This window comes from Balaenoptera borealis (assembly GCF_965194805.1).
Source record: "Balaenoptera borealis genome assembly, chromosome: 10".
In the NCBI taxonomy this organism is placed as follows: domain Eukaryota; kingdom Metazoa; phylum Chordata; class Mammalia; order Artiodactyla; family Balaenopteridae; genus Balaenoptera; species Balaenoptera borealis.
This window is the reverse complement of record NC_138874.1, coordinates 73,748,370-73,771,752: the sequence shown is the minus strand read 5'-3', so window position 1 is coordinate 73,771,752 and position 23,383 is coordinate 73,748,370. Positions and strand designations below refer to the sequence as shown.

At 39.0% G+C, this 23,383-nt stretch overlaps 2 protein-coding genes across 11 annotated transcripts in view; one reads left to right on the top strand and one right to left on the bottom strand.

Moving 5' to 3' along the window:
• Positions 1-1,267: 1,267 nt before the first annotated feature.
• LOC309604661 (putative zinc finger protein 487) lies at positions 1,268-22,710 on the top strand (the record flags this gene model as incomplete). 10 transcript variants are annotated; one of them, XM_082339599.1, is made up of 7 exons in its annotated part: positions 1,534-2,253; positions 2,410-2,450; positions 4,589-4,736; positions 12,818-12,944; positions 13,217-13,312; positions 18,557-18,709; positions 22,442-22,710. In XM_082339599.1, the coding sequence occupies 7 exons, from the start codon at positions 2,251-2,253 to the stop codon at positions 22,525-22,527; spliced, it is 654 nt and encodes a 217-aa protein (XP_082195725.1). In that variant the 3' UTR covers positions 22,528-22,710. The 10 variants fall into 10 exon arrangements, with proteins under 10 accessions (XP_082195719.1, XP_082195725.1, XP_082195718.1 ...); XM_082339592.1 differs by having other exon boundaries at positions 22,384-22,710; XM_082339595.1 differs by having other exon boundaries at positions 1,534-1,801; positions 18,557-22,710.
• The window catches only part of ZNF239 (zinc finger protein 239), a 39,635-nt gene continuing 19,509 nt past the window's right edge, over positions 3,258-23,383 (bottom strand). Inside the window, exon 4 of the transcript XR_014230941.1 lies at positions 3,258-3,816. The gene's annotated coding sequence lies outside the window, so the exon portion shown is untranslated. The remainder of the gene's footprint in view (positions 3,817-23,383) is intronic.

The window sequence follows — 23,383 nt, the reverse complement described above, 5'->3', positions numbered from 1 at the left end:
GCGTCAAAAACTTAACAAAACTTCTGTAACAGACACTCTCAGGACGAGAAATTTGAATATGGACTTGATTTTAGATGCTTTTTTTTTTTTTTGGCTGCGTTGGGTCTTTATTGTTGTGCGCAGGCTTTCTCTAGTTGCAGCGAGCGGGGGCTACTCTTCATTGTGGTGTACAGGCTTCTCATTGCGGTGGCTTCTCTTGTTGCGGAGCATGGGCTCTAGGTGCGTGGGCTTCAGTAGTTGTGGCATGTGGGCTCAGTAGTTGCAGCACTTGGGCTCAGTAGTTGCGGTGCACAGGCTCTAGGGTGCACAGGCTTCAGTAGTTGTGGCGCACGGGCTTAGTTGCTCCGCGGCTTGTGGGATCTTCCCAAACCGGGGCTCGTGTCCCTTGCATTGGCAGGCAGATTCTTAACCACTGCGCCAGCAGGCAAGTCCATGGACTTGAATATTAGATGCTTTTTATGGTTAAATTTTATAGGTGTGATAATGGTATTGTGATTATGTAGGAGAATGTCCTTACTCTTAGAAGATACATGATGACACACTTAGGGTTGAAGTTTCATCACAAGTAAAGACACATCTAGATAAAGCAAATATGGCAAAAGCAGCTATTGACTCTAGATGAGATATGTCTGCTCACTGAATCTTTCAAATTTTCTATTTGTTTGAAATTTTCGATAAGGAAGAACTGGGAAATATATTGACCAAGAAAATGTTTATATCGTTTACTGAAATAGTTATGGCTTGAATATCCCATTTGTGTAAAACGTCAAGTAGTTGTGCATGTTATCTAAGGGAGATGAGGCTGTGTGTGATAACCTGTTTTTTTCAGTTTGTATTTTTACTCATCTAACAATTTTGTGTATTGCAAATGCCAACTGAAAAAGAATGCACAACCTAAAAGTTGGGAGTTATGTTTTATGAGGCTGACATTCTTAGGACTTCAAGCCGGGGAGGCAGCATCTCAAGTAACCCTGAGAAAACTGCTCTGAGGAGGCAAGGGGGAAGCCAGGATATATAGGAGTTTTGCCTCAAAGGGCAGGTAGTCGGAACAAAAGATTACCGTTAATAAAAAACAAAAAAAACCTAGGTATCTCAAGTTAAGGAATTTAGCGCTTTTCTACATATGGGAAGATGCAAGAGTCTGGGCTCACTGAAACCATTCCTTTGATACGCACCTCAGCGATCTGGGGCCAGTATCCTGTGTTTTCTCATCCCGAGTTTCCTCAGGTCTCACTGTGGGGAGTGGCTGCAATCAGATGGCTGCTAGATGGCAGGTATTCTTCGTTTCCTTTCTAAGTTCCCTCAGGGCTCACCGGCTCACCCTCGGAGGTGGCTGCAATCGTTGATGACTATGACCGTTGATGACTATGACACCCTTTGTTTACTGACATGGCAGGCAATATTCCATTTCTCACAAGTAATTTTGAGAAGCTGGCATCATCACAGTTTATCACGATTACTACTACCGCCAACACCACCAGCACTGGGCTGCTGTGCCTTCCTGGGAGAAGCCCTGCTACCACCAGGTTTGTTTTCAAAGTTTGCACTGCGTGTCTCTTCTCTGGTCTTCTCTTCCACCCGCGTTAGCGGCTGGGCTAGCGCAGCAACCGCCTCACACCCGCTCCCTGGCTGCGATCAAAGTGGCTCAGGTCCCACCCCCAGCTCCGGGGCGGGACTCCAGCCGCGAGGCCGGTCGGGGGTAACACCTTCAGGGTCGACACGCGCTCTGGCGCATGCGCCGCCCCGCGCGCAGCCTCAGTCGGGGTGCGGCGGGCACTGGAGCGCGGTTGGGGCTTAGCCGGTGAGAAAAGCGGCAGAGCTTGAGGGAGGGGCGGGGTTCAGGCCCCTATCCCGGCCAGCGGCAGCTGCTGCGGTGGCTTGTTCGAATCTGGTCCTTGTGCGCTTACCGGCGCCTGCGGGTCCCCAGAGAGGCCGCTGTAGTGTTGGCGGCCACTGTTGTGAGGCCGCCGCGCACTCGGTGAGGACGGCAGGGAGTCCTCGCCCTCCCACTGTATTAGGCCCGGAAACTGACTCAGAGTGGCTAGCGAGTGCAAGACCGCAGAGCCGGCGGAGGAGGCACATCCACATCTGCTTCCTCCCTAAAAAACAGTTCTGCCTAAACTTTGTGCCTGTCCCTGCACTGAGCCAAAGGACATCGCTGTCAAGTATAACGTGGACTCTTTTCTCATGGGGCACTTGTATTTCTGGGATTCTTGGTGTCTCTTCGGGGGTCTGGGATCATAGTTCATAATGGTTAGTTCTGGGGCTGGTATGAGCTGTCCAGCCTGTGTGTTTTCGGTGGTTCTGATTTGAGTTTACTGAAGGACCCACCCAAGATTTGGGGGCATAGGGTGTTCCAAGATTTGGGGCGCTCATATAGGTTCCAATTAAAATGATTTTGTCCCTTAGGTTCAGGTCCTGATTCCTAGGAACAAAGACGATCTTGTGAGGTAAAGAGGAATCCCACCTGGAAGATGGCTCATATGAGTGGAGACCTTCCACCAGGGCTGCAGAACAGAGGAGGATCAAGGCCAAGAAAGAGCAGGCCCTAGATTTGCACAGCTGATTGCACTATGTGATCCTTGTGCTCCACAAGCCACCCGTCAGACTGTGAGAACGTGAGGTGTGAGCCAGGTTTCAGGAGAGGGAGCTGGGCTAAGGCAAGGGGCAAGTCTGCCCAGGAAATTATACTTCTGAGAGAGCGTAGTCTGGGGGAAAGAAATACTACCTACCACTAAGAAAACTTATCTCAGACCTTCCTGACAGCCTGTGACTTCTTTCAGATTCTCTATTCTTTCCAGTGCCTGAGGGGGCCTCACCCTATGCCCTTTATCACATGTGACATTGAGAGACGTGGGTGCTTCCTCCAGCCTGACTTCACAGACACAGGAAGTAGTGAAGGAAAGAGCTTCCTGGACTACTTGTTTCTGCCTAGGATGAAAGATGAAAACCACTGAGCCCAAGAGGATGAATGACCAGGTCATCCCATTCGTAGCAACCTAGCCAATAGATAGATTTTCCAACATAGTTAAGTCAAACCCAGTTTCTATTAAAAGAGTGAGAAACTACTGCCAAAGTAGTTCAGGACCAAAAGATGTTCTACAGGAGGACATTTTATCCCGCTAGTGTGTGGAGCTTATAGGCAGGAGAATCCAGGAGATGCAAGGCAGATCAGATCTCTTGTGTTCTATTCTTTCTTCCTCCAGCCCAACTTTGTAGTTCTCTACGTGTTTCCTCAATCCACAGAAAATGAACAGATCTCAGGTGGTTTGTTTATTTTTTCCCTCCTTTGTTGACAGTGTCTTACATGAGACTTTTTAGGGTTAGTAGATTAGAATGGAAATATAGAAATAGATGAAAGTCAACTTCAGGGATAATATGCAGGAACACATCAGTATCAGGATGAAGTACTATGCAGATATATGCAAGTTCTATGCTATTACTAGACTATTCTGTGCTATCGTTGACCAAATTTGTCTGATTTTTCTGATAGTCACAGCAAAAATGCAGATGTTCTTTGTTACATGATTTGCATTGGCCTTTAAAGAAATCATCATGTGAATTCCTCATGAGGCATTAAGAATTCTAAAGAAGATGTTCCTTTCCTAATCTTCCTGTAGGTATCATAGTAAATAATCTTTCAGTGACTATGGGAAATGGGTGCAGCCAGCTGCCTGTAATTGCTCCGCAGGGGAAGCAGGACACTTTGTGCCAAAGGAGAACTCAGTCAGTTGAGGTTTCCAGGGGCTGCTCACCGTGGTCTTGTAGACCTCTTTCTCATGGTCCCGCTTGATCCGGGCATAGAACCAGGGATATCTGCAAGAAAGAATGGATTATGTCACCTTCAGATAATCTTCTCTAATATTATGTATAGATTGTGCAGCAGATAGGTTAAAGTTGTATTTTCTGGCACACACTTCCCCAGTGCCCTTTTACGTTTCAAACTGCATCACTTGTTGGATCTGTCTGGTAAGGGACACCAGTGACCTTATTATGACAAATGTCATTGATCCTATAGTATTTGCCTTAATTGAGCATTCTATCCTGTTGACACTCATGTTCAGTCCCTCCTAGAAAATGTTGATTGGTTTCTGGTCTCTTCCTCTGTGATTATTTTTCTATTTTCTCCATGGAGTCTTCTTCCTCTTCTTGCCTCTTATTACTGCTTCTCCCAAGGTGTCCATTATTGGTCCCCTATTGTCCTCACTCTCCTGGTCTTTCTGAGTGATCTGTTTTCCTGTCTGGGGATGCATCATTTGCTGGGATGCTTTTCTGGCTCTCCAGCCCAGACCTCTCCCCTACCTTAGACCCGAATTGCCAACTCTCTGCTGGACATCTCTGTGTAGCTCTTCTAAAGGCCCATCAAACTCTACAATCCAAAAGGAAAGTTGTTATTAACAGCTCCCCCCACTTTCTCCTTTATTTCCCATCAAATGTTATCACCAGCAAACCCATCATCCGGGTGAAAAACCCAGTATCTATTTCTAAGTGCTGTCCTTTACCTGCTACCCGCACATCCAGTCAGTGATCAAATCTTGTTACATTCAAGTTGTTAATATTTCTTTCTTTTTTTGAAATTGAAATAAAGTGCACACAAATCCTTGGGGTACAACTTGATGAATTTTTCATACGCGCTGCAGCTGGATAGCTATCACCCAGCTCAAGATAAAGGGCATTTTCTGTACCGCAGAAGGCTTCTGTTCTTTCCAAGACTGTACTTGCCGACTCAGTCAAAGGTAATTATTATTTTGACTTCTGTTATCATATATTAGTTTTGTCTCATTTTAAACTTCAAATAGAATCATGTAATATATAATCTGTTATGTCTGACTTCTTTTACTCAACATTATGTTTGAGGTCATCCATGTGAAGTAGTAGTTTGGTATTTTCCCCATGGTATGAATATACCAGTTTATCTGTTGTGCTCTGAAAGGATATTTGGGTTGTTTACAATTCTGGCTTTTGTACACATGTGCACTTGAATCTGAGGGATAGAAACCTAGGAGTGGAATTGATGGCTCATAGCACACATACATATGTTTAACTTTGATAGATTCAGCCAAACGGACTTTACAAAGTAGTTGTACTGCTTGACACTCCCGCCAGCGGTATGTGAGAGGTTCTCTTGTGCCATCGCCTTGTTAGCATTTGGTATTGTTTGTGAGGTTTTCTTTTTCTTTTTTCTTTTTTAGTATTTGGTGGGTGAGTGTAGTGGTATCTCACTGTGGTTTTAATTTGCATTTCTCAGATTGCTGATCATGCTGAGGATCTTTTCATGTTTTCTAACCATTTTGATGTCTTTTTCTTTAAAGCATGTATTCGTTTTGTTTGTTAAAAAAATTGATAGTTTTTCTGTGCTGTATTAACTTGGATGTTTATATGTTCTAGATATGAGTCCTTTGTCAGATATGTGTACTACAGATATCTTCTTTAAGTTTGAGACTTGTTCTGAATTTTAATTAAGTCCAGTTTATCAATATTTTCTTTAATGGTTAGTGCTTTGTGTCCTGTTTAAAAACATTTTTGCCCATCCCAAAGTCATAAAGGAATTCTCTTATATTCTCGTCTAAAAATTTGAATTGTTTTAGCTTTCACATTTATGTCTATGATCTATTTTGAATTATTAGATACATATACATAAACATGTATATATCTTTTTTTGAGCTATGGCTAGTCAGTTCCCACAGTACCATTTATTGAAAAGACCTTCCTTTCCCCACAGAATTGCAGTGGTGTCTGTTAGAAATCAGGTGACCATATGTGTGTATCTCTTTTTGGATTCTTATTTCTGTTACAGTTGCCTCTTTGTCTACCCTATGCCAGTACTGCCCTGCCTTATTATTTAGCGTTATAAAAAGTATTCATATCTGTGGATATAAGTTGTCCACTTTTGTTCTTCAAGATTTACCGTAACTACTTTAAGTCCTTTGTATTTCTTTTTTTAAAAAAATTAATTAATTAATTAATTTGGTTGCGCTGGGTCTTAGTTGTGGCAGGCGAGCTCCTTAGTTGCGGCTCGCCATCTCCTTAGTTGCGGCACGCGAGCTCCTTAGTTGCAGCAGGCAGCCTCCTTAGTTGCGGCTCCAGGGCTCCTTAGTTGCGGCTCGCCACCTCCTTAATTGTGGCACATGGTCTCCTTAGTTGTGGCATGCGAACTCTTAGTTGTGGCGTGCATGTGGGATCTAGTTCCCTGACCAGGGATTGAACCCAGGCCCCCGGCATTGGGAGTGCAGAGTCTTACCCACTGCGCCCCCAGGGAAGTTCCAGTCCTTTGTATTTCTGTATAAACTTTAAAATCATCTTGTCAACACCCTGCCCTGGGAATCTGCTGGAATTTGGTATTGCACTGGATCTATAGATTGATTTGGGAGTTAGGTTATATTAATACTGGCTTGAATTTTCAACTCATGAACATGGCATTTCTCTTCATTTACTTAGGTCTCCTTTAATTTTTCTCAGGAACGTTTGATAATTTCCATGTGTACATCTTTTACTTCTTTTGTTAGGTTTATTCTTAGGTAGTTGAAAAATTTTCTCCCTATTTTGACGTTGCTAGTATATATAGTCAATTTTTGTATACTGAACTTGTTTTCAGTGACCTTACCATTTATTAACTCTAATATTTTATCTGTAGATTATTTTGGAGTTTCCTTCCACACAATTATGTTATATGGATATTTCTTACTTTTTGTCCCATTTAAAACTTTAATTTCTTTTTCTTTATTGCTGTGGCTAGGAGCTACCATGGAATAGAATAGTATGTACTTGTTTTCATTCCAGTCTCAAGGGAAGCTTTTTGATATTTTATCATTTAGGATGATACTTGCTGTAACATTTTTGGTAGACGTTCTTGGGAAAGTTTCATTCTCCTGGTTTGCTGAAAGTTTTTATCATCCAATGTTGTTGAATTTAATTATTGAGTTGATTGTATGGTTTTCTCCTTTATTCTTTTAATGGATTGATATTAACATACTGATTGATATAATTCTATTAATGTTTTGATTTTCAAGTGTTAAACCAGACTATTTTTCCAGGAAAAATTCCCACTTGGCCTTGATATTCTGTCATCTTTGAATGTATTTCATGATAAGTTGTTTAGGATTTTTGTCTTTCTTCATGAGAGAGACTTTTATTTTCCTTTTTTATAATGTTTTTGTCATGTTTTGTATCAATTGTATATGGCCTCAAAGAAACATGTTAAGTATTTCCTCATTGTCTATTCTCTGGAAGTGTTTGTTGAAGATTGGTGTTATTTATTACTTAGTGGTTTGTAAAAATTCACCAGTGAATTTATATAGGGCCTGGATTTTCTTTATGGAAAGTTTTAAATTATAGATTTAATTCTTTTATATTAGGGAAATTATTTTTTAGAACATGATGTAAGTTGTAGTTGCTTCTTCCCAGTTTGTCATTTGTTATCCCCAGCTGGGAGCAGGTGCTTTTTGTCCCAGGGCGAAGCACAATCACACCAAGGGTTTCTCACATTTTGCTTTGCTCTACACAAACTTCCACCTTAAAATTGCTACACTAACCCCCAGTGTTCCCATCCCCCTTACTTTAATACACTATGTATTGTGTATTAAGGCACTTCTCCAACACACTCTTCCAAAACACTTCTTCTCATCCGACACCACAGTTTCATTATTACTATGTTGTTTATTGTCTGTTTTTCCCTTCCTGAATGAATATAACTCTCCTGAAGACTGGAGGGGGACATCATTGTTTTTCACTGTTGTAGTCTAAGTGCATAATAAGTATTGAAAAGTCGCTAAGTGAATGAATGAATGAACTTTCATGTGCCGTTTTGTTTTAGGTGTCTCCTTTGTAAGCACCATGTAGCTCAATCTTTTTAATCCAATCTAAGATTTTCTACTTTTTTGTAACAGACTTAATATGTTATTACTTGGGTGCTTCCTTGTCTTTTGTTTTGTGTTTTATACTTATTCATTCAAATACATATTTTTATATAGTGTGAGGTGTAATTTTTTTTTTTTACAAGTAGGCACTGTACGTATATTTGACTCAATTCTGGGACTTTTTCTTGTCACTGATGTATTTTTGTTTTGATTAGAGGAGCTTTGTAATAAAAAGTAATATCCCTTTACAGTTTTTATTTTGAACATACCTTTTTCCCCTTTTGAATTAAAAACATTATATCTGGTATATTTCCTCCCCCTCCTGTAAAAATTTTTAAGCACAACAACCAAAAAAATTGTTTGCTAAATTAAATTGTCTTAAAGTTTTATGTTAGTTTTCTTCCCCCCCCCCTCCCCCCACCAATTTTGCCCATTTTATGTATGGGACATACTGAAAAAAAAAGCTTTGGGTTTAATTTAGTCTTCTTCATTTATTTTGGCTTTATTTTAATTTTATTCACTTAAGATTTTATCCTTATTTTTTCATGCTTTTTTGATCTGTTTTTTATTTTTCATATTTCTTTTAGCTAAACATAAAGTTCATAATTATTTTCAGTCTTTATTTAAAAAATAAAGACAATTTTTCTCTGTGACAGCTTTAGTTTTAGGTCTTAAGTTTTCATGTAATGAATTTCCCCCTTTGTTTCTTTCCAGGACAGTAGTAATTTGGATGTTGGTTACTTTTCTTTGATCTAAAGTTTTTAATTTGGAGAATGTCTTATAACTTATATGAGTTAATGACTTTTTAGTGAGTTTTAAAATTTTTGGTTTTATAGGTCATAATCAGACAAAGTAGCTTGTAAAACCTCTGATTTGTAGGGTTTAGCAATATTGTCTCTGAAAGCACAGCATAACATAACGATTATATAAGTGGTGCTTTATTTTCAGATGACCTAGTTCCAATTTAGGGTAACCTTGGGAAGTTGGGTAACCTCTTTCTGCCTCAATTTTCTTATCTGTTAAATGGGAAAAATAGTATCTATGTTATAGGTTTGTCCTGAGTATGAGATAGTATGTATTTAAAATATTCTATGAAAGACATTTTTCTAAATAACTGAATTTTAACTATCATTAGTAATTACCTGAACACGTGAGTTTAACAAACTCCATTTGATAGTCCTTTCTTGTTGATAGAGATATATTGCCTCTTACTGTGATTGTGGTTTGTTTTCTTTAACCAATTTATCTTGTAACTGTAGCAGTTTTTCTTTTATCTATTTGGATATATACAGATTTGACTTAAACCTTGATTAATTTTTACCATTTATCATTACATGGTATCTGCCTTTGCCCCATTGAAGTTTAAGGCTGCAAATTCTCCTTAATCTGATATAAATAAGACCATGCTTGCTTCCCTTTTATTTGCTTTTTCTGGTAGTATTTTGTCCATTCCTTTTTTTTAACCATTCTTTATCACTTTGTTTTAGGTTTATTTTTTGTAAACAACAAATGGCAACATTTGGGGGTTTTTTTTAAGACTAATATGGCATGTTAGTCTTGCATAAGAAATATATCCATTCCCATTTTCTGTGATAATTCATATATTTGGTTTTATATATCTGTCTTAGTTTACAACATATTATTTTTGAGTATAACATAATGCAATATATATCATAATTTATACTATTAATTATACTTCTTTAGAATCTTTACTTTTTCTGGTATATTCAAATTTGTCATTGTTTCATTTTTCTTCTCTGTTAATTTGGTAGTTTTCTGATTTTCAGTTCTCATAGCTACCAACCCACACCTAAATATTATAACTGAGCCATATCTACTAGCATATCAGATTACTTTGTTGCTCTTCTGCTGCTCCATGGTGTAGTGATTGCTACTCCTCTTCCTCCAGCCCCTCTTAGATGACCTTCGAAAGTTTTAATCCACCCATTACTCCTCCCCACACCCAGGCTCCATTTTAATAATTTATCAGTATATTACTGGCTCTGTTCTTATGGAGAGTCTCTTCTGTTTCAGGAGGTCTTCTTTAATATTATGTTATACATTTCAAATCATGTTAATATTATCCATCTAGTTGTAACCATGTTTCGGTAACAAGCTCTATTGTTTCTCACTCCTTCCCCTTGCTTGAGACTTGCTTGGTAGCTCATTAGTACCTCCTTAGTGTTTTCTCGGCAGAGATTACAGGGGTGATTTATTCCTCGAGGCCCTGCTCATTTGAACACATCTGGTTTTGGGCCTGTCATATGAAAGACAATTTATTTATGTATAATATTCCTGGATTGAAATTCTTTTCTCATAATCTCATTGTCTTTTTGCTTTCACCACTGCAGAGGAGAAGTCCGAAGCTAGGATGCTTTTCTTTACTTTGTGAGTCAGCTGTTCTTTCATCTAGAAGCTCTTAAGAGTTTATCCTTGTCATTCAGAATTATATAAATGTATGCCTCAGTGTGTCTTTTCATTAATTCTGTGTTGGTGGTTTTTTTCCTTCAACACTTTAGGTATTTCACTCCATTCTCTCCTTGCTTGCATGGATTCTGAGAAGTCGGTTGTAATTCTTATCGTTGTTCCTTTGTAGGTAAGGTTCACATTCCACCAACCCCTGGGGCGCAACACCACCCCCACCCCTTCTTTGCTTTTTTCAAGATCTTTTGTATTTGGTTTTCTGCAGTTTGAGTATGACAGGATGAGATGTGGTTTTGGGGGCATTTATCTTGCTTGGTATTCTCTGAGTTTCCTGGATTTGTCATTAATTTTGGAATGTTTGGTTATTACTACTTCAGATATTTCTTCTGCTCTGTTCCTTCTTCTTCTGGCATTCTAATTATGCATATATTATGCCTTTTAATGTTGTGCCACAGTTCTTGGATGTTCTGTTTTTTTCATTCTTTTTCTTTTCACATTTCAGTCTGTGAAGTTTTTGTTGACCTCTTTTCAAGTTCACTGGTTCTTTCCTTGGCTTGTTGTATGATGAGTCCATCAGAGGCATTCCTCGTTTCTATTACTGTGGTTTTGACTTTGAGCATTTACTTTTGATTTTTTTCTAGAATTTCTATTTTTCTGCTTATATGACTCATTTATAGTTGAATGTTGTCTAATTTTTTCCATTCAACTCTTTAACATGTTAATTATAGTTATTTTAAACTCCCTGTCTGATAATTCCAACATTTGTGTTGTATCTGAGTCTGGTTCTGATTATTACTTTGTCTCTTCTCCGTGTGTTTTTTATTACTTTTTGGTATGTCTTGCAATTGTTTTTTGAGAGCTGGACCTGTATCTGGTAATAGAACTAAGGTAAATAAATTTTTAGTGTGAGGATTTGTGTTACTCTGGCTAGGAGTTGGGCTGTGTTTAATGTTTGTTGTAGCTGTAGGTGCCAGAGCCTTCAAATTCCTTTAGTGTCCTTGTTTTTGACTTCCCTAGATCACTAGTTTTTCAGCTTTGGTGTCTCATACCTGGAGGGCTTATTAAAACACTGTTCGCTAAGTCCCATGCCCAGAGTATCTGTTTCTGTAGATGCCTTAATCTAATGCTGCATAAGGAAGCACCCCAATATTTAGCAGCTTAAAGGCAACAAGAAACATTTATTGCCTCATGTAGGGGTCTCATGAGGCTGCAGCCATCTGAAGGCTTGAATGGGGCTGGAGGATTTGCTTCTGTGATGGCTCACTCACATGGCTAGCAAATTAGTATTGATGTTTGGCAGGAGGCCTCATTTCCTCCCCATGTAGACTTCACCATAGGGCTGCTTGAGTGTCCTTATGAGATGGCAGCTGGCTTTACCCAGAGAAAGTGATCCATGAAGGAACAAAGTGGAAGCACCAGTGTTCTTCTGTGACTTGGCCTCATTGGTCATACTCTGTTATTTCTGCAACATTCTACTGGTTACAAAGGTCAGCCCTATTTAATGTGGGAGAGGATTGTACAAGGGCACTGGGGGAGGAGGTGATGATCATCTTGGACACTGGCTATCCAAGTGTCTGGATAGGGGCTGGAATGGGGCTCGAGAATTTTGCATTTCTAACAAGTTCCCAGCTGATGCTGATGTTGTTGACTTATGGACCACACTTTGAGAACACTGCCCCAGGGAGTACCCAAGAAAAGCTATTGGAATGTGGGAAGGAATTATTAGCGTATCGATGTTCAGATATTTGTGCTTTAAAAATAAGAATGAGATTTCATGTACATATAAAGATATAAATAGCAATGCTGGATGAGTGCTCAAACTTTAAATAAGGGGTAAATGATCAAATGTTTTGAAACCCTTAGACTGGAGGACATATCCACAATTACTTGTAATCTTGCTTACAATCTTGCTCTTAATTATGTCTGTGAGGCTTTATCTTAATACATCTCAAACCCTTTTCTCCTACTGTATAGTTCCATTAACTTATCAAGTATTTTTTAATGCTTCCATGCCTTTTTTATGTCGTTGGCCCATATTTATAAAGAATATGTGATTCATGTGTCAAGACTTAATACTTTACTCCTCAATAAAACTCAACCTGATAATACAAAATAGAACTTAACGTTTCTTCCCCCTTTGCAACTACCCATTTACCTTTCAGAGACTTTTTAGCATTGCTTCTATAAAATTTGTTGCAGATATTTATGTTTAAATATGTTTTCTGACCTGATTATAAACTCCTTGAGAGCAGGATTAATCTTTTATTTTTCTTTGTATTCCCAGAAATTGGGACAGTTCCTGGAACACTGGCAGGAACTCCTATACTTTTTGTATGAATTAAGAAATTAATACACTGGCAAGTCCTTATACCATGATTCCTCATTTTCCCACAACATATAGTACTGATAGAAGGGATCCTACATTGCATTTTCTCTTCAACTATTAATTGTGAACATGACCAGGTGTTAGATCCCCAACATATTGCATGCTCTCCAGTTCTGGTCACTGTAGATAGAACACAGATGTGCTGTTTCAGGGGCCAGTGTCATTTGAGGATGTGACTATGGGCTTCACCCAGGAGGAGTGGCAGCACCTGGACCCTGCTCAGAGGACCCTGTACAGGGACGTGATGCTGGAGAACTATAGCCACCTCATCTCAGTGGGTAGGGATTGTATAATTTGTAACTCCAAACAATATTTGTTTCCTTTTTAGCTGCTGATATAGGTGGTTTCTTTGTAGAGATTAATAATTTATAGATTTGAAATTCAGGAGTCAAAGGTGATCCCTTTTGGGCACTACAAAGAACACTTGGGTTCTCTTCCCCAGTGAAATGTTCCAGTGGATTTATTTTCATGCAGGCTAACTTTGTCCTCCTTTAAAGGTCCTGAACCTCAGGGCACCTGGTCCAAGTCCTGTGTCATTTTCCATTCACAGGGTATTGTGTTACCAAACCAGAGGTGATTTTCAAATTGGAGCAAGGAGAAGAGCCATGGATGTTAGAGGAAGAGTCCCAAAGTCAGAGCCACCCAGGTGAGTTAGTGGGCATAGACGTTACTGTAACCTGGGAGAAACTGGATCCCAGGGAGTTAGTTCAGATGTTGGCATGTTTGAGATTTTTTAGGAAATTTTTTTTAGAGTTAATAGAACTTTGGAAGTGACCAAGAATAATTGGCCTTCATGCCTCAGATGCATATATCACCCTGGCAGATAAGAGCTAAATGGTTTCTTTTTAGGTTTTCTTCCAAAAATCCAATCCTTGCCTCTCTCATTTTAGATATTTGTTATTCTTTCTACATCAATTTCATTTGTCGTCTTTTAATCATATATTATGTATTAATTCACTAAGTATTAATTTGACATCTACCATATGCCAGGTTTGTCTGTGTGCTGGGGTTGCAACTGCTAACAATATAATGACTGCATTTTAGTGGCAAAAGAGAATGAAATGTGGTGCTGTTTATGAAAGTGATCAGGAAAGAGCCTCTTTAAGGTCAATATTATAATTATAATATATAATTATATCTGTGTTAATAATAATAATATATATCTGTGTTATTATAACACAGATCTGAATGGAGGGGGCCAGTGGATTTTGAATACTCCAGCCAGATGGTATACCCTGTGCCATGAACTTGAGGCCGGAGTGTTTAGTGTCTGCAGAACAGGATAGCGTTTGCCAGGATGAATAGAGATCAGAGAGTTAGAGATGATGTCAGAGAGGTAGTTGGTGCCAGGTTATTTGGCTTTACTGGCTATTGAAAGCTCCTTAATTCTTTTTTTTTTAAGATTTATTTATTATTTATTTATTTATTTAATTTATTTTTTGCTGCATCAGGTCTTCGTTGTGGCACGCAGGATCTTTGTTGAGGCACGTGGGATCTTTCATTGTGGTGTGTGGGCTCTTTGTTGTTGTGCACAGGCCTCTCTCTAGTTGTGGCAGCAGGTTTACTCTTCTCTAGTTGTGGCTTGCAGGCTCCAGGACGCGTGGGCTCTGTAGTTGTGGCATGCAGGTTCCAGAGTGCATGGGCTCTGTAGTTTGCAGCACGCAGGCTCTAGTTGAGGCGCATGAGCTCAGTAGTTGTGGCACGCGGGCACGTTGTGGCATGTTGCCCCGCGGCATGTGGGATCTTAGTTCCCTGACCAGGGATTGAACCCGCATCCCCTGCATTGGAAGGCGGATTCTTTACCACTGGACCACTAGGCAAGTCCCGAAAGCTCCTTAATTCTAATTGAGTTGGAGTCATTGGAAGGTTTTGAGCAAAGGAGCACATGTTCTGATTTGCTTCATGTATACCCCTGGCTGCTCTACAGTGGAAGTGTTGACAGAGGGGGTGGGGAGGAGGGACGAGTAAAGTCAAGGAGAGCAGTTAGCAGTTCTCCATGTGAGGGATTGTGGTGCCTTATACCGGCTTGGAAATAGAAAGTAAAGTGACATGATTGGGTTCTTGATGTATTTTGAAGTTGTAGCCAAAACAGGATTTCCTGTTAGATTGGATTATGGGTACAAGAAAAAGAATAATCAAGAGAAAAACTGAAAGGTTTTTTTTCCTGAGGCACTAGACACCTGGTAGTACCTTTAACTCAGACAGGGGAACTTGAGGAGAAGCAGTTCTGGGAGGAAACAAGTAAAGATATGGGAAGTTTATACAAATATTATCTGTAAAAAATACAGATGATCCCCAAATTACAGTGATTCAACTCATGATTTTTTGACTTCACTGGTGCAAAAGCAATACCCATTCACTGGAAATTGTACTTTGAATTTTGATCTTTTCCCTGGGCCAGCGATGTGTGGTAGGATACTCTCTTGTGATGCTGGGTAGCGGCAGTGAGCCGTAGCTCCCAGTCAGCCACATGACCACGAGGGTAAACAACCTTACAACCATCTTGTACCCATAAAACTGTTAGTACAGTATTCAGTGAACTGCATGAGATATTCAACACTATTATAAAATAGGCTTTGCATTAGATGATTTTGCCCAACTCTAGGCTAATGTAAATGTTTAAGATAGGCTATTCTAAGCTATGATGTTCAGTAGATTTGGGGTATTATATGCATTTTTGACTTTTGATATTGCCAAGTTACAATAGGTTTATGGGGACATAACCTCATTGTAAGGCAAGGAAGATCTGTAGTAGCAATGTTTATTCTGTTGAGTATAAAAACAACAAAAATAAAATATTGAAAAACAATAGCATGTAAGTAATTTATCAGTTGACCAGACTGGTGTTCTAAAATCCTTTTATTTTTTAGAAGTGTTGTTGAGTTAAATATGAATGGTAAAATTTAATGAGTAAATGCTAGAAGAAAGTAATGTATAACTTCTAAACTTCTGAAGGGAAGAAAATAGAAAAGAAAAAAAATATATATGTTAGATCAGACCAAAAAAGAACAATGAAAGAGAGGGGAAAAGCAAGTAAAAATTAGAATAAGTGGAAACTGTAAGTGAAATGAAGGAAACCATCCTAGATATTTTAGTAATTACAATACATTCAAAAGGACTAAACCCTCTTGTTAAAAGACAGATATTGTCAATTTGGATTTTTTACAAATATAGGTATATGGTGTTTGAAAAGTACATATGAAATATAAAAAGAAATAATAGACTGTATTCCATTATTGGAATGTAGAAAGGAATAGTGATATACTTCAAATATTAAACAAAATAGAATATTAACCCTTGGTATACCATCAGGGATCCAGTGTACCCAATTTTTGTTTTTTTTGTTTTTTTTAAATTTTATTGATTGATTGATTGATTTATGGCTGTGCTGGGTCTTCGTTTCTGTGCGAGGGCTTTCTCTAGTTGTGGCAAGTGGGGGCCACTCTTCATCGCGGTGAGCGGGCCTCTCACTATTGCGACCTCTCTTGTTGCGGAGCACAGGCTCCAGACGCGCAGGCTCAGTAATTGTGGCTCACGGGCCCAGCTGCTCCGCGACATGTGGGATCTTCCAGACCAGGGCTCGAACCCGTGTCCCCTGCATTGGCAGGCAGATTCTTAACCACTGCGCCACCCAATTTTTGTTTTTGAATTTCTTTTTGAAGCAGTTCTAATTATTTGCAAGTGTTGTTGTTTTATGACTTTCATAATTTCTTATAAATTAAAATATAATTTTAACTTGAATGAACAAAGAGAAAATTTACTTATATTTTAAAATGGAATAAAACTCATTTTATCTTGTAGTTTCCACATGGGTGACTTGGTCCCATTTATAAATCTAAGAAATATGGGATTGTTGTGATCTTATTTTAATGTATTTTGAAATGTTTTGCTACTTCATCCCCCTAGCAATTATTCCAACATTACTCATCAGTTATGTCCAATAGTGCTAAAATACACTAAAATATAAGAAAATAGATGATGGAATTTCTTGGAAGGATAATGCAATAGTGAAGTAAATCCTCACCATTATATCATCCTTCAGTTTTCTTATTGAGTTCTCTGAAGTATTGCATCAACTGTAATGAAGGGATGAAAGAAGTCTGGAGACCTTATTTGTTGTTTCTTTTAAATTTTTTATTTATTTATTTTTTTGGCTGCGTTGGGTCTTCGCTGCTTCGTGTGGGCTTTCTCTAGTCGCAGCTAGCAGGGGCTACTCTTGATTGCAGTGCGCGGGCTTCTCTTGTTGCAGAGCACAGGCTCTAGGCATGCAGGCTTCAGTAGTTGTGGCTCGTGGGCTCAGTAGTTGTGGCTCACGGGCTCTAGAGTGCAGGCTCAGTAGTTGTGGCGCACGGGCTTAGCTGCTCCGTGGCACGTGGGATCTTCCTGGACGAGGGATCAAACCCGTGTCCCCTGCATTGGCAGGTGGATTCTTAACCGCTGCGCCGCCAGGGAAGTCCCCCTTATTTGTTGTTTCTTTCCTGCTTTAGCTTTCATTGAATATAGTTGAGAATTTAGAATTTTTATTTTCTGCCTTTAATTGCAAAGGGCAGAAAATTGACATAAGACTTTCCATAATTATTAGACAAATCAGAAGATGAGTATAAAGAGATAGGGAGAAGCACTCTAGACTCTAATAACAATGGATAATTGATTGTATAAGTGAAATTCTGACTGTAAGTTTTGTTTTTTTTAAAATAAATTTTATTTATTTATTTAATTTATTTTTGGCTGCATTGGGTCTTCGTTGCTGCACGCGGGCTTTCTCTCGGTGCGGCGAGTGGGGGCTACTCTTCGTTGCGGCACACAGCCTTCTCATTGCGGTGGCTTCTCTTGTTGCGGAGCACAGGCTCTAGGCGTGTGGGCTTCAGTAGTTGTGGCACGCAGGCTTCAGTAGTTGTGGCTTGCAGGCTCTAGAGCATAGGCTCAGTAGTTGTGGCACACGGGCTTAGTTGCTCCGCAGCACGTGCGATCTTCCTGGACCAGGGCTCAAACCTGTGTCCCCTGCATTGGCGGGCAGATTCTTACCCACTACGCCACCAGGGAAGTCCCCAGACTGTAAGTTTTAGGTGATGATATGCTAGATGAATAAAGATGTGCCTCTGATCCTGTTGTAAGAATAGCCTAAATGTATATTTCATTTAGGCACTACTATTCATTGTGAATCCCCATAAGAATGCAAATATAGCCTAGGCAATACAGTTTTCCTTTTAACTCTAATGAAAATGAGTACTTTCTGAAATTTAATTTGGTGGTGTTATGTGGAATAGAAAAGAGGAGGATGAGGTTGTAAGCATGTATATTAGTGAGGCTCTTGCTTCGATAACGACTAGGCCCTGATTTAATTGTTCCAAGTCTAATTGTTCCTTTGATATCTCCCCTTACTATCATTGTCTATTAATTTTCCTTGTGATTCTACTTAATATTTGTTGAGTTGTTGGGCTGATTCTATTACCTGTGCAGTTCCCCACCCCAAGATTAAGCAGTCATTCAAACATTTTAAATTTATTGTTTGAGTTTATTTCAAATTCTCTATCTATTTTTGAATGTCACATTTAAAAAAAATTGAGGTATAACTGGCATACAACATTTTAGTGTCAGGTGTACAATGTAATGAGTTGATATTTGTATATATTGCAAAATGATCACCACAATAAACATTTTTGAAGTGTCAAATTATTGCGTTTTGTTGCCAGATTCCCCATTTTTCACTACTGCAAGTTATTTATTTATTTTTCAAACCTAGAGGAGCGAGGCAGTATGCCCCTGAGATTACTTTCATAGCAAATGACTGGGCTAGAATAAGACATATGAATATGTCTTCTCTTCATAAGAAATATATTAACATGTATAAACTATGGTAAATTATTTTCATTTCTATACTTCTGCATAGTTGACCTGATGGAGAAGAGCCAGGAAAAGGAAGTCCAGCATTGGTGGAAAGTTGATATTGTCAACAACAAAACACCGACTAAAGAGAGAAATAGTGTATTAGGGAAAACATTTTCTCTGGATACAAACTCTATTTTATCAAGAAAAATACCTGGTAAATATGACTCATATGGAATGAATTTGGATTCTCTTTCAGAATTAATCATTAGTAATAGACACTCCTTTGTAAGGCAGCTTGATGAGTTTAATACACATGGGAAATTACTCCTCTGTACAAAGCACAGGAATTCTCATTCTAGAGAGAAATCTTTAGAATATGATAGAACTGGAAAAGCCATTAGTCCAAATGACATATTTCAGCATCAAGATACTCAAATTCTGAAGCTTTCTTCTGAATATAATGAATGTGGGAAAGCCTTCAATGAGGGGGCGACTTTCATTACCCATAAGAGAGCAAGCTCATGGGAGAAGCCCTATGGATGTAATGAACATGTCAAAGCCTTTTCTGATAGACCAACATTTACTGTTCATCAGGGAACTCATACAAGGGAGAATCACTATGAATTGAATGACTGTGGGAGGTGGTCTGTTGGTGAGAAGTCAAATTTAAGTAAGCACCATGGAGTTATCATGGAGAAGAGATACTATGAGTGTATTGAAAGTGAATAGTTTCAGAAAGAAGTCACTCCTTCAGCGAATTTATAAAGGAGAGGAAACCTTTAACTGTTTTGAAGATTGGGAAGTATTCTGCAAGAAGCCAAATTTCATTCAGCATCAAGAAACACATATAGGGAAAGAAGTCTATAAAATTAATCAGTGTGCTACTGCATTTTACAAGAAGCCAAAGCTTCCTACATATCAGAAAACAGATATAAGAGAAAAACTCTATGAATGTAGGGAATGTGGGAAAACCTTCAGCCATAAGTCATCTCTCATCCTACATCAGAGGATACACAGAGGGGAGAAACGCTATGAGTGCACCAAATGTGGGAAAACCTTTGGGTATAGGTCAGGCCTCACAGTACATCAGAGAACACACACAGGGGAGAAACCCTATGAATGTAATGAATGTGGAAAAAATTTCTGTGAGAAGTCAGATCCCTGTGTACATCAGCGAACACACAGAGGGGAGAAACCCTATGAGTGTAATGAATGTCAGAAAGCCTTCAGTGCTAGGTCAGCTCTCACAGTACATAAGGGAATACATAGTGGGGAGAAACCCTATGAATGTAAGGAATGTGGGAAAACTTTCTCCCAGAAGCCAAACTTCATTAATCACCAGAGAACTCACACAGGAGAGAAAACCTATGGGTGTCACAAATGTGGAAAATCCTTCTCTGTGAAGTCGAAACTGAGGGAACATCAGAGAACACACACAGGAGAGAAGCCTTATAAATGTAATGAGTGTGGGAAAACTTTCTACCATAAGTCATCCCTCACAGTACATGAGAGAACCCACACAGGGGAGAGACCCCATGAATGTAACCAATGTGGGAAAACCTTCTATCAGAGTCACTCCTCACAACACATCAGAGAACACACTAGGGAGAAACACTACAGGTGTAATGGAACCTTTCACCAGCATCTCGATTTCAGTAAACAGCAGAGAAACAGTACTCAGAAGAAACCCCTGTCAACATCCTGAAACCTTCACCCTCTTGTTGGAGTCATTGCATAGCAGAAACAACCTGGGGCTGAGGTGGGGGACCCAATATATAGGAGAAATCTTTTGCCTAGAAGTGACATTTCATTGAGTAGCAAATAATTAATATTTGATAACTTTATTAATATTTTGAAGATGTTACAGTGTCAAAAAAAGTTTAAAAAGGAGGCCTTTTCTTTTGCAGAATATATATAAGTATGCTATGTAGAGAAACTTTTCATGATACGTTTGCTTATTAGAATGCAGCATTGTAGTAGGAAGTATATATATATATATATTTGCTTAATAACTCAAAGTTTTTATTTCATAATTTTAATATGAATATGAAATGTATAAGTTGTCCCATACTTAATACCTATGTAATTTTTGGTTTTAACTGAAATTTTTATTGAGATAATGGTAGATTGTAAGATGCAGTTGTAAGAAGTAGTACAGAGAGACCTCAGGTACCCTGTACCCAGTTTCCCCCAGTGGTAACATCTTGTAAAACTATAGTACAAATATCAGCCAGGATAATGACATTATTGATATAATCCACCAATTAGTTCAGAATTTCTCAGTTTTATTTGTACTCACTTATGTGTAGGTATATTTAGTTCTGTGCAATTTTATCACATGTCTAGGTTTATGTATCCACCATTGGCTGTGGCATCTGTTGACTGTGGTATCTACGACCACAGATATTTCATGATATTCAGGGGTTATTAGTTTCTCTGGTATTATAATTATGTTTTTCAAAAGAGTCTCTATATCTTAGAGATAGAAAAATAACATGTGCTGCAGCATTCAGATAATTGAAATATAGGCAACAATACCATGAGCTTGGAGATATATATGTATTTAATTGGATCATCTGTTCTTTCATTTCCAGGATTTGTTTATATAACTTGTATATTCATTTGTTGACTACATTAGGTTACAAATACTTTCTCCTAGACTGTGGCTTATCTTTTAATTTTATTTATGCTATATTATACTGTATAGAAGTTTTAAGTTTTGATGCAAATATAACAATCTTTTCTTAGGTCTTTTTGCTCTTTGTTTAAGAAATTCTTTTCTAGACTGAGGTTACAAAGATATTCTTCCAAAAGACTGAAGTTCTGCTTTTCATGTTTATATTTTTAAATCTGTCTGGAATTTTTTTTTTTAATGGTATAAATTAGTGATCTACTTTCATTTTTTTTTGCAAATGGAAAAGTCAGTTGTCTCAGGGCCACTTTTGAAGGTCTGTATATTCGTTTCCCAGGGCTGCAGTAACAAAGTACCACGAACTGGGTGGCTTAAAATAATAGGAATTATTCTTCCAGTTCTGGTGGCTAGAAGTCTGAAATCAAGAGGTCAGCAGGGCCATGCAGTCTCTGAAGGCTATCGGGGAGAATCTCTTCCATGCCTTTCTCTCAGCTTCTGGTGGTGGCTCTCCATCCTTGGTGTTCCTTGGCTTACAGCTGCATAACTCCAATCTCTGTCTCCACTGACACATGCATTCTCCCTTCCTGTGTCTAGGTCTCTGTGCCTCTTTTGGAGCCAGCAAGGCCATGGCCCTTAACTGTCTGCTTGCCCAGAACCTCACCTAGCTCCTGCCGGCGTGCAGCACGCACTGGTGGAACTGAGCAGAACCCTGCACCCACCCCCACCACCACCCCCTGCCAAGTACAAAGGCCCCTCCATATCCCCTGCCTCTTGTTTATATAAAAGTACTAGATCTATGGCTAGCACAGTTTCAAGAACTTGGCCTTAAGAGAACGGGATTAACACTGTTGCTCATAATAATCTATATCTTTGTGGGCATCAAAATAATTGTAGCTTGTTCTGCCCGTATATGTAAATGAGCAACTACAATTGTCAGCAAAGAGATACTACAGAACCCACGTCGACATCTTCCACTCTAAGGATATGGTGCCCTATGTCAGCATGAAGTTACAGAAGACAGACCTTCGACCATAATCCAATAAAAATAGAATGATGTTCTGACAAGTGGGGATTTGTAAGCAGCTTTTGGCAGGAAAAAGCTCTTTGCAGGAAAGAGCTCTCTGCCGGAGGCCCCTTTTATCTTGTCACTAACCTTAAACCAGGTGCCCCCATGCTCTACTCATCTCTGACCCTAGCACACTTCCAAATCTTTTGATCACATAATACCTTGCCTAATCTGTTGGTTCTTGCCATAGATCAAAGAAGTAGAAATGAAGAATAAGTAATTAACAGATGACCCGATCTATTCCCTAGCTTCCCCTTCAGTAATCTTGCGAACGAACTGTGTGAACAAGACAGTATTGAAAGAAAGATCACAAGAAGTCAACAAGCCTGCATGACAAGCCTGCATGCAGTGGGGGATGGCGATGCCTCTGACCTCCTATCTCAAGGATTAACTGAGATTACTTACCTTTTCCCTTTAAGAACTTCTCATGGCTGAGCAGAATCTTGGGAGGTGGTTTTTGGGGAGTCCACCATCTCCCCAGCATTCTGATTAAAAGCAACTTTCCTTTCTACCAACATTTGTCTCTCTTGAGTATTGATTTCTGAGCAGCAAGCATCCAGACCTGATTTGGTAACACTGGGATGGCAGCACGAGGTGTGCGGAGGGTGGGGGTCTTTTCTTTTTATTGCCTTGTTGCACAGGCTAAACATCTGGGACAACGTTGACTACAAGTGGTGAGTAGACATCTTTGCCTTGTTCCCAGTCTTAGGAGGAAACCGCTCTTTATTTCACCATAAAATATGATGTCAGATATATGTTCTTCCATAAATGCCCTTTATTGGATTAAGGATGATTCCTTTAATTCCTAATTAATTGAGAGTTTTAAATCATGAACGTGTTGAATTTCTTCAAATGCTTTTTCTACATTATAAAGATATGGTTTTTCTTTTTTAGTATGTTAATATGATGAAATACATTGATTTTGAATGCTACGGCAACCTTGCATTTCTAGGATAAATCCTACTTGGGCACGATGCATTACCATCTTTTATAGATTAGAAGTTTCAATTTGCTATTTTTTAAAAGAATTTTTGCATCTATGTTCATAAAGTTATTGATCTATGATTTTCTTTTCTTGTGATGTCTTTGTCTGGCTTTGGTATGTAGGTAATGTTGACTCGTAAAATAAGTTGGAAAATGTTTATTCCTAGAAGAGTTGGTGTACAGTTGTTACTATGTCTTCCGTAAAT